The following is a 14,786-nucleotide window of genomic DNA, read 5'->3' as shown; positions in this document are numbered from 1 at the left end:
GATGGTACGGAGGATATCCGTGTTTATATTTCTTGACCTGTAGTGATACCATCAGTGTCATATTTCGCACAATACTGGGTCACAGCCAGCCTGCGTATGATCTTTCTATATAAGAGGACGTACTGCGTAACTCGGACAGTTTTAGCTCGGTGTCTAAAGAAGTAAACGGGTTAACAAATTATCGCCTTAGAGCAAATATGGTAACAAAGTATATTGCTTTTATTGGACTGGTGGCTTTAGGTAAGTTGTTATAATCGTTTTTCAGGCTCTTTCTTTTCTGCGTATACTGTTCTTATTGTATTGTAGCTTGTTGTTTTGTAACTTTCTTTTAAATTTTAACGATTTTGAAATTTTGGAAGGTTTATTGCCCCAGTAACAAAGCTAGAAAAGACAATTTACAAAATCTACAAGAAGTTGAAAATGATGCTCCCATGGCTGTCTAAAAGTACGCGCTTCGCATATGGTATAAGCGTTATTAGCCTGAACTTACCTAAGACTTCAATTTCTCGAGAAACATATAATAAGGATTAGTTTTTCATTTCGCTTGTTAAGGATTCTACAAAATTAAAGTCAAACTATTGACTATTGATATTTGAGATGACACCCAAAACACTCAAAGGACCTTTTTTAAAATGCTTTTAAAATATTTAGAATAGCGTCCGTGATAGTAAATTAAATCTAATCTTCAAGACATTTTGGAATGACTGAGCGTAGTTCAACTTCCTGTGGCGCTGTTTGGTGCTACGCAGTCAAAAATCCGAGTTATTTTCAGTTGAATTCTATTTTAAAATAAGGATCTTGTACATGCTGGGTACCCTGTGGTGATGGGTGTATAACTATAATACGTAGTATCCCGACATATCCAAGGTTAAGTTTGATTAAGGGAGTTTATCTGAGGGATTTATGTCGCGATAAAATACTATTAAAAATTCTTCGGTTATCAGTACATTGGTTTAACTAATATACAAGGGTGATAACATACTTAGTGTTCTGTCGATCAAAATGCTCGAAGCTTTCGATTTGCCAACACCTTAGTGGCTTCCGGCCGCGCCAGCGAAAAGTGCTGACTAATTACAGAACGGGATTTCTTTTTGTTTAAATTTCAAAGTTCGAATTTCAGAGTTGTAAATCGCTGTAAAAATTAGACTGTTTCCGAGATTGAAAAAGCCAACACGTCATTACTTTGCAGTTCACGGAATCGAGGCTGGGCGGCCAAGAAATGTGTTCCCCGCGCATGCGCAGTGCCAGCCCGAAAACTCGAACTGCGCACGCGTGTTCACGGGTTGTAACGCACACGGGGGACACTGCTGGTGCGACCGCGCCTTCTGTTGCAGAAACCCCTTCAAGTATGAGAACTTGGCAAGCTGTCTCCTGCATAATAAACCTAGTGAGTAAACGATCAAGAATAGCAGGAAGGAAGAGGAAGATGGGTATATCGATGATTATAAATTGTCACCCCCCCCCCCCCCCATGGAGACAGAATCCTCAACAGTTTAACCGTGTGTAATAGGATGGAGGGGTGGGGGCCAATAAATAAATCGGCAATTTTACTCTTCAAAAGACTCTTGTATCCTGTATATTTCGGTCAGCTAATGGGGACATGTCCATCTAAAGATAAAAGTAAGTTACTTTGTGTCTGTATTCTAAGGGGATCCATCATCAAAAGGCCGACCTGTAATATAACTGAATTAAAATGGGGTATTCCACTCGAACCTTCACTCTGCCATCCACCATGGAAACGCAATTGAAGAATTCCCAAGGTCAATCGCATATATTGCATGTTTGACACTGTTTATTTGTACTAGGTGCTGACCCTTGCAAGCCGAACCCTTGTAAACATGACGGTTACTGCGTGCAAGTAGGACAGACAGGCTTCCGGTGTTTGTGCCAACAAACTGGTTACTACGGTCAACATTGCCATGAAAGTAAGTTGAGAATTTAAGGGGGTGGGGTGGGGTGTATTGTGAAAGGGGAATCAAGTAGTATAGGTTTAAAAGGTTATGCGACAAAAGAGGAACAAACGTCATAAATGGAAGTAACAGGCTAACTGCAGTTTTCAAAATTCTGAAAACTCTCACCAATGATTTGTAGCTGCTAACGGATTTCAGGTTTCCACCATTCAAATATTGAATTCTGAAATGTTGGCCGATCATGAAGTATAAATAATTCGGTTACTGTCGAATCCTTTGTATCGCAACGCCGCATCACAGGGAGCTCCCTGTGGCCGCATTTTCAAAACATCGATTTGTTTTTGTCTTTTGGGATTTTCTGTTCCGCCAGTCAAATTATTATAAGCCAATCAGATTATTGCCATCTCTCGCCTAGTGCAGTTGCCTGGCTTTTTGTCGCGACACTGTCTGGTTTTTGTCCAGAGGATAGCCAGGGAAGTGCACAAAGCGAGACTGATTGGCTCAGAATGGTTTTATTGACAAAACAGAAAATGACAAACCAACTTCCAAGATCTTTAATTCCAGGTATATAGAAAGCAATTTTTATAAACAAGAGTTTGTATAATATTGAAAACAGCTATAACAAAGGGCAAGAGATAACATGATAGTTGATGACGAGAAGAGTTGACGTTTCGTTTTGTCCACAGGGTGCCCATCCAGTGAGGAAGTATCCAAAGTGTTCAAGACCATGTGGAAATCCAACAACCGAAAGCTGATGCGAAAGCTGCTCCCTTGCGTCTTGTTCTAAAAGTGCCCTCAGTGTTACTTTGTACATTTATTGAAAAGTAGAAACAAGTTATATATTATTCACCATATTTTTATCCACACGCAAAAAAGGGAAAAAAAACTACAAAAAAGTATAATCAGGGAAAGTATAAAAGAATAAAATTCAAAATCATACAACAACAAAAAATAAAATCATTATAATGAAATAACATTTTTAATCATGAAAACTTGTTTTTGTTGGATTTGATTGTTTACTGTAATGCTCAACAAATGCACCACTTGAACGTTGTAAATTAAGCATGCATTGGTACGCTCCCATTACAACACGGGCCTATTTATTATTCCTTCAACTTCTTTATCCATATAAGGTCAAGTTTTGTTCTCAGTCCATTCAGATTTTTTGCCCAATAGAAATAAGCGCCCACTCTACAATAAGCGCCCCCCTAAAGACCAGAAAAATGAATTTAAAGCACCCCGGGGGCTTATTGGACTCCTTACGGTATACAATTATCAGTAATGTGTGTAACTACTAAAAGAAAAAATAATAAACTAAACTTAACCATTGGGGACTCCTTAAAAAGAGGGGATATCCCAAAATTTCAACAGGATTTGCTGCAAGGAAAAGAGTGAACAGGACACACACAACTAAACAAACAAAATGGATGTTTTTTATGTCAACAATACACAAGCTTCAGTATAATCATGAGAAATAGAAGTATACCACTTGCATCATTCTTTACTGCTCTAGATCAGACCTTGACTGGCATGGACTGAATATTCAAGCTATAGGATATAGCTATGAAGGCTTAGCACTGTATGTGTACATAGTGTTGTTGTGAAAAATATAAAGATAGTAAGAGTGACCAGCATGCAATAGGGACATGGTAAATTGTTTGTAAAAACACTCAGTGGTAGCTGGGGCGTAGCCAGGGGAGTGGCCCAGGGGGCCCGGGCCTCCACCCTTTTTGCAGCCAAAAATACAGTAAATGTATGAGACATTATCTAAAATACAGGAGAAAATGCCTCGAAAGAGCCTTTTGGGCCCCCTCCTGTTAAAAATCCTGGCTACGCCGCTAAGTAGGATAATTTTTCCACCCTGATAATCTTTAGCTTGGCTAGCCCAACTAGCCTATAATTTAAGTGTACAGTATGTACCATACATTTTGGAAAACCTTGGGCTGATTCAAAGTTTTTCACAACTACAAAAGATTTTACTTTACATAGTCCAAACTGGCAATCTGCCCAGGCTAATAAGCCACTATTCTTTTGTGTGTTCTTTATAGCATGAGTTGTGTTAGAGTGGCACATGCGTAAAAAGATAAGACACTGATTCACCATTGTGGGTACGTCGAATGGCCTCAGCGAGAATCATCGACACATCAACGGACTGTTGAGGCAAAGAAAAGTCAACCATCAATACTAGTGCCACAACTACTATACTGTACCACTTTCATCACAGGTGCTATCCCCCACCCCTCACTCTTTACGGGTGGATGGTTAAAACTTTGGATCAAGGTACCTAGGAATCAAATGAAACAATAGTGTAATATTGATAACATTTTCTAAAGCGTTTGAGCTAAATTACCTTTTTATACATAAAACATCTAAAATGCATAATCTCTGAAATGAACATGCTGATTAATTAATATACAAATTCAACACATTCAGCTCTACAAGCACAGTTCTACCACCAACTTCATATTATTTTCCAACAAAAGCAGTGAGGATGGGAAGGGGGAGGTAAAGTCCGAAAGCGGAATTGTGTGATTGTCAGACGATGCAAAAATGACTGCCTTAAAGCCCTACTTGTTTTGTAATAGGGTAATCAAGCAAACCATCATCCCAAATGCTATCATCAAAATTTCTAGCTAAAGAGTGTCTAGCCTTACCCGAATCTTTGAGCACATTTGCATCTTAGCCTCCTGGGGGATAGAGTTTGTGATTGCAACAGCCTCTATGATACTTCCATCAAGCCGCTTGAGGGCGGGGCCTGAAAATACTCCATGTGTGCAGATGGCGTAGACTTTGGCTGCACCAGCTTCATTTAATCTGTAGGAAGAACATAATTCAGGAAATAAAAAATATAAATATATAGATAAAAAGTCAAAATGAACACCATGTGTCAAGTGTCTCAATGTATGGAATTCAACAACCTTAGAAATAAAGTTTTAAAACTCAAACTTTGTGCTTCAAAAGGGGCACATTTACATTAATAAAATACTACTCAACTCCTCAAATCAGCAAATCCTAAATTTACGCTAAACAAAGCCCCCACTTTCCTTGGATCTCAATCCAATTTTTGAACCATGAAAAGGATGACCACAGTTTGCCATGGTTGATAACTGATTCATACTTTGTGGCTGCTAATGTGAGGGTGCCGCATGTGTCAGCAATGTCGTCCACCAGAATGGCTGTCCTGTCCTTAACATCTCCCACAAGTACCATGCTTGCAACCTCATTTGCAACTTTTCTCTGAAAAATGGAAATTAAAATTAAAACCTTAGGACATGTCAAGCCTTTTAAAGGGGTTATGTACGGCATTACTAAAAAACTGAACCAGCGGAACCAGTACATTTCGCTTAGTTATAGGGGTAGGGATGTCATACTAGGATCACCATTTATTTCCTTTCTAATCTGCACAAAACACATCTCAATTTAAGATGCATCAGACAAAAGGGAGGTTTACCTAGTTGAATTAGAACTTCTACGCAAAAAAAAGGTCAAATTGCTACACAAACAGTCAATACGAGTACTGTATCCCACCCGCTTCGTGGGATTTTGTTCTTGACGCCAAGGTGAGATATTCATTTCCACACCCCAAAACGGGTGTGCTTGTTCTAAAAAGGGACTGGAAGCATTTCCATTTAAAAAAAGCATGTATACATAACTACGAAATGGATATACATATATGCAATCTTATTAAATCTAAATTGTTGTCTATTCATTGGGGAAACCTCGAAAAAGATTTTGGTATTTCTGCCTCGTTTCAAACGCCCTAAAAACTCCCTCTCCCTCAACTAAATGCTTACTTTTTTTGTGTTTTCCAGTTCAAGTTTTAATTAGAACGAAAATCATACTATAAAGAAAATATACCGAATGCATCAATCAGTTATGCTAAGAATTATCAAAACACAAATAACGCAAGATAACCATAAGGGCAAATGAAAGTTCTGCTACTGGGTTTAAACTTGTGAGCAAATACAATAACAGTTACAGTTCCAAAAACAAAACAACTGCAGCTTCATGGCTGTCTCGCCACGCTCCTGTTAGCCCCATCAAATGTCACATAGCATGAGTCCAAAACGGCTGCAGGTTTACACTCAGATGTAGAAATTGTTAAATAGGGTAATACTCAACGGAAATTGGATACAAATTGCATATGACAGAATGTCAAATATGCTTAAAATAACGTAGCACATTTGCACTTAGTGATGTTGTCTTAGCATTTCACAACGGAATGTTTAATCACCTTGCGTGATCCTAGTATGACATCGCTACCCCTATAACTAAGCGATATACTGGTTCCGTCGGTTTCGCTGGTTCCGCTTTTTAGTAATGCCGGGTTATGTATATAAAGCGACATTGTGTCATGGGAAAAAAAACATTATCTATTAGTTGCTGTGGGTTTCTTACTTTTACCATTAATTTAATTCCACTGTCTATCTGTGATCAACTTGGTTATACAGCAAAAACACTTTGTGATTTATAGTAAGTTGCCCCAAGTACATATTGAGTAATTTATGATGCCAAATCAAGCAATTAGGAATGGTACCTCTTTATGAATCAAAGCAAAGCCACAGTTCAGGTGATCAGCAATAGAAGTCACTCTGCAAAGGGAGAATAGATTGAGCCCATATCATGAGTTGTATTCAAGACCTTTAACACATACCGCTTTGCTCCTCCAGCATCAGGAGACACTATTACAGAGTTCTGCCAATCGTGGACATTCTCCTTGATCCACTTCAACACGGCAGGCTCAGCATAAAGGTTGTCAACAGGAATATCGAAAAAACCCTGAAAGACAAATAAATATAGTTTAATAAAAGGACTCCTTATAATTGCTATCATAACGTCCAGGTCAATCTATTGCTTTTTTTTAAAATGAGGTGGTTGATAACTATAGCTCTGGCTGTAATTTATAATTCCTGATCATCAAAAGATGCGCTTAACTGCAATCCTTAAATTTTCACAAGATAAATACAAAATTGTACGTATGCTGTATTTCTGACCTGGATCTGTGACGCATGTAAGTCCATGGTTATGATGTGGTCCGCCCCAGCCACGGACAACATGTTGGCCACCAACTTAGCAGAGATTGGTGCACGGCTCTGAGAAAAAAGAAATTCTATGAGTGGTTTATCTTTCTCATGTTAAATTTTTTTTTACTATACTCCTTCCCCAAACAAGATATTATGTTGCTTTCTGCGTGAGGGATAAACAAAGATGTCATTATTTTTACCTTATCTTTCTTATCTTGTCTAGCATAAGGGAAGCATGGGATAACAGCCGTCACCCTTTGCGCAGATGCAATCTTGCATGCATTAATCATGATCAGAAGCTCCATCATGTTATCATTTATTTCACCACAACCACTCTGAATGATGTAGACATCTTCCCCTCTCACAGACTCGGCAATCTCAACACTATGGATAACACAAAATTGTTTGTTATTGTTGGTGATTTTGGATTTTTAACAAAAACAGGTTTTGCTGTGTCCAATAGGTTGCTGCAATGTAGTGAGATGGCGGCGCAATCGAAAGAGCATTTAATAATCACAGTAGTCACAGTACAGGCGTCTGTGATCATCCTGGCTGGGGTAATTAGTAGGGTCATGGGGTATATTTCAGGGTTGAAAATTGTAAAGGGTGATTCTTCGAAAAAGTAAAATAGTACCCTAAAATACTAAGCCATGGAAATTTGAACCTCTAAACCACTTCAAGTGCAGAACAGGAGTTTGGGTTTCAGCAGTCATTAATAATTATATCATAATAGTTACATATAAATTTCTAATTTACAATAATAAACTTTACAATGATTGTGGTGTAACTAAACATTCAATCCCCTTCCTGAGTTTCCTGACTTCTAGTTACAAGGAACACAAATCAATATTTTAATCATGACTGCCTATCTGGAGTGGGCGGGTGGGCAAAAAGGAATGTATATGTATATATACATATATAAAATATGCAATATGAAATCAGTAGGTTGTGTGCTGCTCGAGTGAGTGCGAATAATGATATGAGTAAAGCATACGTAGTGCTTATCAACAATGATCCCGCATGTCTTAGGCATGAGGTCATAGGCAGTGCTTCCTGTGCATGCGAGTGTGAACTGCTGATACCCAATTAGCACCTATGTGTGGTCTAGATTTTTATTAACACTACTGTTATCAATAATCACTAAACAAATACAACTTTTGCTTAAAACTACACTAAAAATATGTTAATAATTTCAATTCATCCCCGATTCAATTTCAACCCCTAAAAATATGACGGAAACCCTATCATTTGGATATAAGGAGTGTTGTACAGGACCCGAAATGATCCCCAGGAGTCCCTGAAATAAACCCCAAGGAATTGCAGTAATGGACAAACAAAAGATGTGGAAGGATTGGCTTTTAGCTTTATAAACATATGAAACATTTTAGCATTATTTGTGTTACCATCAGGTAATTTACATTAACTAAAACAATAGTATTAAGATTTTTATATAGGACTGCGCATGAAATACAGTGGTTAGTCAGAATTAGGGTAAAAAAACAACAGTAATTTTGTTGTAATATGTATATTGCCCTCCTTGGGTTCCCTGTGGCCCCTGATGTTTGATTGGGACCCCCCGTAGGGGCTGGTTCCTCGTTGAAGCTCGGAGTTAGTTGTAATTTAGATTTTGAGAAATATTAGTTGAATTAAACCACGAATTGAAAGCATAATCGTGAGGATCTGAACTTATAACATGGTGTCAGAAGTCAAGTAAAAGTTTAACGAGAATCAAGGTAAAGAATATCGAGAAAAGAATTGAAATTATGGCAGAAGTAGAGTCGCACAGGACTCCTGGTCCACTGGTGCTGGATGCCCAAGCCTCAGAAAATTGGAGGAAATTTATTATGCAGTTCGAAATTTACCTAGTGGCGAAAGGAAAGGATGAGAAACCTGACAAGTTAAAGGTGAACTTGCTACTCAATTGTGCTGGAGCAGATGCAATTGAAGAATATAGTCATTTTGTTTTCAACGAAGGAGAAAGCAATGAATCTTATGAAGATGTGTGTAGAAAGTTCAAGGAACACTGTCAGGGAGCAAGAAACGTCATCTATGAGCGCCTTGTGTTTAATCAAAGAAACCAGAAAGAAGGTGAGAGGATGGACAATTTCGTGAGTGAGCTGAAACGCTTATCGTTGACATGTGAGTTTGGGACCCTCAGAGATTCACTGATCAGAGATCGTATCGTGGGAGGGGTGCTCTCGAATGAGTTGAGAGGGGAGTTGTTGAAAAAGCCAGATTTGACACTCCAAAGTGCCCATGATTACTGTAGAACCTATGAAGCTGCTGAGTTGCAGAAATTCAAGTTTGCTTCACCAACTGGTTCACAGCAGCCATTGAGTGTACACCCAGTTCAAGGAAAGGAGAGAGCACCTAATCCTACCTGTAAGTTTTGTGGTTTTCAGCACCGTTTCACAAAACCAAGTATTTGTCCTGCCTTAAGAAAGAAATGTAGAAATTGCCAACAAGAGGGACACTTTGCAAAGTTGTGTCCTCTTAAGGGTAAGAAAGAAACACCGGTCAGCACAGTAGAGCAAGAAAACCAGGTTGAGAGTATGGGCCAAGGTGATCGTGGGGGTGATCCACACTTATACTTTGGATCAGTAGAACTTGGGACTGTGTCCAGCCCCAATAGCACAAAGAAGAGCGTGATTACCCTTAAGATTGCACAAAAAGAGGTGAAAGTCAAAGCTGATACAGGTGCAGAGGCCAATGTGATGCCATATCATGTATATAAGGCCATCACTACACAACCGCTACGAAAGATTCATCAGCCTCTTAAAGGATGGCTCGCAGACAAGGCAATTCATCCTGTTGGATGTGTTCGCCTTCCAACCCAGTACAAGAACCGAAAAATAGATCTGCTGTACCTTGTTGTGCATGGAGAGTTTACACCCCTGTTGAGTTGTGAAGCCTGCCTAGACTTAGAGGTGCTCAAGTTTATGAATCTTGACCTGATAGACACACCAGAAAGACTGGCCGAGGAGACCACACAAGGGAATGGCAACAAGCCGAATGCAGAATTGTTGGTAGAAGATCCGGTTCTATCCCAGTACCAAGATTGTTTTAGTAACAAACCGGGAAGACTGCCAAACAAGGTACACCTAGAGATAGATCCATCAGTGCCTGCAGTAGTCCACCCCCCTAGGAAGATCCCCATATCCCTGCTTGAACCGACAAGAGAAAAACTCCAAGAGATGGAACAAGATGGGATTATCGTTAAAGAAGAAGAGCACACACCGTGGGTGTCTTCAATGTTGGTTGTTGACAAACGAAAAGAGAAGGACAGAGCCAACCCACCATCTAAAGACAGTGTCCGTATCTGCATCGATCCCAGGGATCTGAATAAGGCCCTCAAGAGGCCACACTACCCCATGGTCACTGTTGAGCAAGTTGCCAATCGCCTTTCTGGAGCTACAATGTTCACCACACTGGATGCATGCAGTGGATACTGGCAGGTGGAGGTAGATGAGGAAAGCTCGAAACTTCTGACATTCAACACACCTTGGGGACGGTATAGATTTACACGGCTGCCATTTGGAATTTCATCTGCTCCTGAGATATACCAACGAGAGATGGACAGGCTCTTCGCTGGAGTTGCAGTTGAAATAATTGTTGATGATTTTTTAATCCATGGAAAAGATATAAGTGATGTTGATAGGAAGATGATAGCAGTACTTGAAAGAAGCAGAGAGGTGGGCCTGAAATTTAATCCAAAGAAGATCAAGCTTCGAGTTCCAGAAGTAAGCTATGTCGGACATGTGTTCACATCCGAGGGTTTGAAACCAGATCCTGAGAAAGTGCGTGCAATTAGTGAGATGCCACCCCCATCAGACAAAGATGGCGTGCAGCGATTCTTAGGAACAATCAACTACTTGGACAAGTTCATTGAACACAAAGCTGATCTGCAAGGCCCAATCTCCCAGCTGACCCAGCAAGTAGCAGCTTTCACCTGGGAGAAGCCTCAACAAGAGGCATTCGAGAAGCTCAAAGCTGTGATCACCCATGCACCAGTGTTGGCCTATTTTGACAATCACAAACAGACCATTCTGAATGTAGATGCGAGTAGCACTGGCCTTGGTGCAGTCATCATCCAAGAGGGTAAGCCGATTGCCTTTGGTTCAAAGACTTTGTCGTCTTGTGAGCAGAGATATGCTAACATTGAAAGAGAGTTGTTAGCTATACTATGGGGAGCAGACAAGTTCCACACGTATGTATATGGCAGGCGAGTGATTGTAGAAACTGATCACAAACCATTGGAGGCAATTTTTAGGAAGCCCCTAAATGAATGCCCACCACGATTGCAGAGAATGCTTCTGAAGCTAACCAAGTATGATTTGGATGTGAGATATGTCCCAGGCAAGAAACAAATCATCTCTGATTGTTTGAGTAGAGCCCCACTCACTGACACTACGCCAGTAAGTGAACCAGAGGATGTGATTGGAATCAATCTGATTGAAAATCTGGGAATTGAGAATTCCACATTAAAGAAATTCAGAGATGCATCAAGTAACGATGAAACCTCAAGAGTAGTAATGGAATATGTCCTAGAGGGTTGGCCAGAAGACAAGGATCAGGTTGACGAACTGGCAAGAGAATACTGGAATTACAAGGAAGAGCTTAGTGTTGAAGATGGTTTGCTGTTCAAATCTGATAGAATTGTAGTACCAAGATCCATGAGAGCTGAAGTACTTGAAGATATACATGGAGCACACATGGGTGAGAGTAAGAGTCTGAGTTTGGCAAGAGACTATGTCTTTTGGCCCTCCATGACTGCCCATATTAAGGACCGAGTACGTTCATGTCAGATTTGTAATGCATTCCGCAACCAACAGCAGAGAGAAACCCTACATCCACATGACCTTCCAGGTCTACCGTGGCAGGTTGTTGGAACTGACCTTTTTGAATTTGCTGGCCATTCCTACTTGATTGTGGTTGATTTCTATTCGAAGTATTTTGAAGTTGAACTACTTCGGCAGTCCACTGCCATGTGTGTTGTCAACACCTTGAAGCAAATCTTTGCAAGATTTGGCATTCCAGCCAAAGTGATCAGCGACAATGGCCCACAATACAGTAACACCCGCAATATTTTCAGTACTACCCATGAGTTTAAGCAGTTTGCAGAAGCTTGGGGATTCCAGCATATAACCAGCTCACCCGAGTATCCCCAGTCCAATGGTGCTGCGGAAAGAGCTGTCCAGACTGCAAAGCGAATCTTTAAGAAAGCAGCAGCAGAGAATAAAGACCCATTTGAAGGTTTATTAAAGTACAGAAATACACCTTTTGACGACATAGGTGTCTCACCTGCCCAACTACTCATGAGTAGGCGTACACGTTCAACACTACCTACCCATCGACGTTTGTTGGTACCTCACCCAGTAGACCCTCACAGAGTGGTAAAGGCATTAGCCCATCGACAAGCAAGTTCACGGATGAGCTATGATCAACACAGCCGGGACCTTCCCCCTTTGGAAGTTGGGGACAAAGTTAGAGTTCGTGTAAACAAAGATAAAGAATGGTGTAAAGCAGAAGTCCTGCCAAGGTCATATGTAGTTGAAGATGAGAAAGGACGTGTATTTCGAAGAAATCGAAGGCACATCATTTCTGTCCCGAAGGACACACCCATGAATCCGAAGATGCCAGTGGCTCCCACATACATGAGTCCTCAACCTCAAGTGGTCGCTAGGAAAGCGCAGATCAATGAACCGCCAAGTCCATTGAAAGTACAGGAAGATCAGAGAGAAACAGAAGCACATTCACCCATCAGAACAAGAGCTGGTCGTGAAGTGAAGAAGCCACAAAGACTTATTGAACAATGTTAAGAACATTTTTTTGGTTTTCTTTGAACATTTATTGAAGTTTTGAAAGGGGGGAGATGTTGTAATATGTATATTGCCCTCCTTGGGTTCCCTGTGGCCCCTGATGTTTGATTGGGACCCCCCGTAGGGGCTGGTTCCTCGTTGAAGCTCGGAGTTAGTTGTAATTTAGATTTTGAGAAATATTAGTTGAATTAAACCACGAATTGAAAGCATAATCGTGAGGATCTGAACTTATAACAAATTTAAAGAATCAGGCGTGAATAAATTATTTATTCATAACAAGCCATAAAAGAGTTGGGGTTGGGGTTAACTTCGGGGAACCCTTGGTGTTGTTTCGGGTCCCGGGATCAGTGTCCACGCAAACTTAGAGGGGGAGGTAGGGCAGACTACACAGGGGGGGAGGGAGGGGGTAAAGAAGACAGTTATTTTGACATGTGTGTATTAGCCATATGTGAGTATTCTTTCTGGTATTAATGAATTCGAAAAGGAGGGCTGGAAGTACCAAGCCAACTTAATAATAAGAAATGGAATAAAATAATAATCTATTCACAAGAGGTGATTATCTTCCCCATGGTCTTCCATTACATACAGTACATTTAAAACCACTAATAAAGATTTTCCGTACCACTTATCCATTAAAAACACTATAATCAATAGCTTTGTCGGTAAAGTTTGTCCGCTTGGAGTGCCATGAGTTTATGTACACCATTGGCTTGACCGATCACGCACGTGTCTACCGTAAACCGACAACACGATCTTGGAACAAATTGTTAAAACCTAGCAGCCGATTATTCGCACACAAAAAACGTTACTCCAAGACTAACAGCTCGTTAAACATCAATTGGAAATCATAAGTAAGCCAATAAGATAGCTGGAGAACGTGAAATTAGGAGAATATCGATAACTCACCATGTTTCTTGGTTTGAGAATTTCTTGAGGACACACTTCGCGAGGTCGAATCCTAGCCTTTCGGCAATAAGTCTAGCTAGCACGGGGTGCGAGCTTCCTCCAAAGATCTTGATGTTCGGCATTCTAAAAGGGAGAGAGGTCTCAGAGCGTGGCTCGGATTTGAGCTCGAGAATGTCTTTCTGATCGCTCGGAAGTTGATGAAGTTTCATACGCACTCTCTTTGGCGGCAAAAAGCATGACATTATCCGCTAGGACCCAGGCACGCGCGATTGGCTTTTAGGGGTACAGACACAGGAAGCTCGGTCGTCAAGATAAATAAAGTCCTCAAAGGCCAGTAAAATATAGGCCCAACTTCAAAACGTCAGAAAAGGGAAATAAACATCAACTGATGAAGTTTCATACGCACTCTCTTTGGCAGCAAAAAGCATGACATTATCCGCTAGGACCCAGGCACGCGCGTTTGGGTTTTAGGGGTAAAGAAGCAGGAAGCTCGGTCGTCAAGATGAATAAAGTCCTCAAAGGCCAGTAAAATATAGGCCCAACTTCAAAACGTCAGAAATGCGAACTAAACATCACCAGACCCGAATGCTCATGGATTCATCCAAGGCATATACGGCCTTCAAAAGCGCATCCTAGCAATCATGCTCAAGGATCCAGCGTACTTTGGGCGCTCCCAAAAGAATAGAATAGAATTGGCTCCATCTCAAAATATTAACATTGATTTCTGACCAATTCGTAAACAAATGCTTAAACTCAGAAACAACTTCTCCCAAAAAAGCATTATTGTTAAAACCAGCCAGCACTCTCGTGGCTTCAGAAATGTCGTATTGAGAGGACATAAAGACTAAGCCGAGGAAGAAGGGCAAAGTTACCCCTTTGAAAATACTCGGAAGGGGGTGGTGGTTGTGAAATGTCAAAAAAGACTATAGATAAGCTGAAGAGAGACTAAGTGGTCTGCGTAGGCGTGATGCAATCAGGAAAAAAAAATCAGTGCTCCAATATAATCAACACAAGTTTAAATCAGTGTGTTTTACGCAACTGCGAAAACAGTTTTGTTGACGCTTCGAGCGTTAGCCCTTCGTTGGAGGCTCCGACAAAAAGATGCTCCGACGACGAGGGGCTAATGC

General features: G+C 40.6%; 2 protein-coding genes across 2 annotated transcripts; one reads left to right on the top strand and one right to left on the bottom strand.

The window, feature by feature from the left end:
• Positions 1 to 95: 95 nt before the first annotated feature.
• Positions 96 to 3,549, top strand: LOC5519203 (adhesive plaque matrix protein 2). The gene is made up of 4 exons (XM_032364041.2): positions 96 to 240; positions 1,190 to 1,387; positions 1,806 to 1,925; positions 2,597 to 3,549. Exons 1-4 carry the CDS (start codon positions 198 to 200, stop codon positions 2,695 to 2,697), a joined length of 462 nt encoding a protein of 153 aa, XP_032219932.1. The 5' UTR covers positions 96 to 197; the 3' UTR covers positions 2,698 to 3,549.
• On the bottom strand, positions 3,322 to 13,904 carry LOC5519267 (ribose-phosphate pyrophosphokinase 2). Its single transcript, XM_032364040.2, has 8 exons — positions 13,660 to 13,904; positions 7,135 to 7,318; positions 6,905 to 7,003; positions 6,565 to 6,689; positions 6,448 to 6,502; positions 5,029 to 5,147; positions 4,565 to 4,724; positions 3,322 to 4,062 (listed from the first exon to the last, which is right to left on the bottom strand). Exons 1-8 carry the CDS (start codon positions 13,899 to 13,901, stop codon positions 3,970 to 3,972), a joined length of 1,077 nt encoding a protein of 358 aa, XP_032219931.1. The 5' UTR covers positions 13,902 to 13,904; the 3' UTR covers positions 3,322 to 3,969.
• Positions 13,905 to 14,786: the final 882 nt, after the last annotated feature.

The sequence above is a fragment of the Nematostella vectensis genome, chromosome 10 (genome assembly GCF_932526225.1).
Source record: "Nematostella vectensis chromosome 10, jaNemVect1.1, whole genome shotgun sequence".
Taxonomy (NCBI): domain Eukaryota; kingdom Metazoa; phylum Cnidaria; class Anthozoa; order Actiniaria; family Edwardsiidae; genus Nematostella; species Nematostella vectensis.
The sequence above is the reverse complement of the archived record's forward strand: the minus strand, read 5'-3'. Positions and strand labels throughout refer to the sequence as shown.

Excerpts from the sequence above, each read along its gene's own strand:
- LOC5519267 (XM_032364040.2), bottom strand. The coding sequence starts at position 13,901 with ATGTCATGCTTTTTGCCGCCAAAGAGAGTGCGTATGAAACTTCATCAA. Across the intron at positions 6,503-6,564 it reads GATGCTGGAGGAGCAAAGCG|AGTGACTTCTATTGCTGATC; the intron begins GTATGTGTTAAA and ends CTCCCTTTGCAG. Across the intron at positions 5,148-6,447 it reads TTGCTTTGATTCATAAAGAG|AGAAAAGTTGCAAATGAGGT; the intron begins GTACCATTCCTA and ends TCCATTTTTCAG.
- LOC5519203 (XM_032364041.2), top strand. The coding sequence starts at position 198 with ATGGTAACAAAGTATATTGCTTTTATTGGACTGGTGGCTTTAG. Across the intron at positions 241-1,189 it reads TATTGGACTGGTGGCTTTAG|TTCACGGAATCGAGGCTGGG; the intron begins GTAAGTTGTTAT and ends ATTACTTTGCAG. Across the intron at positions 1,388-1,805 it reads TCTCCTGCATAATAAACCTA|GTGCTGACCCTTGCAAGCCG; the intron begins GTGAGTAAACGA and ends TATTTGTACTAG.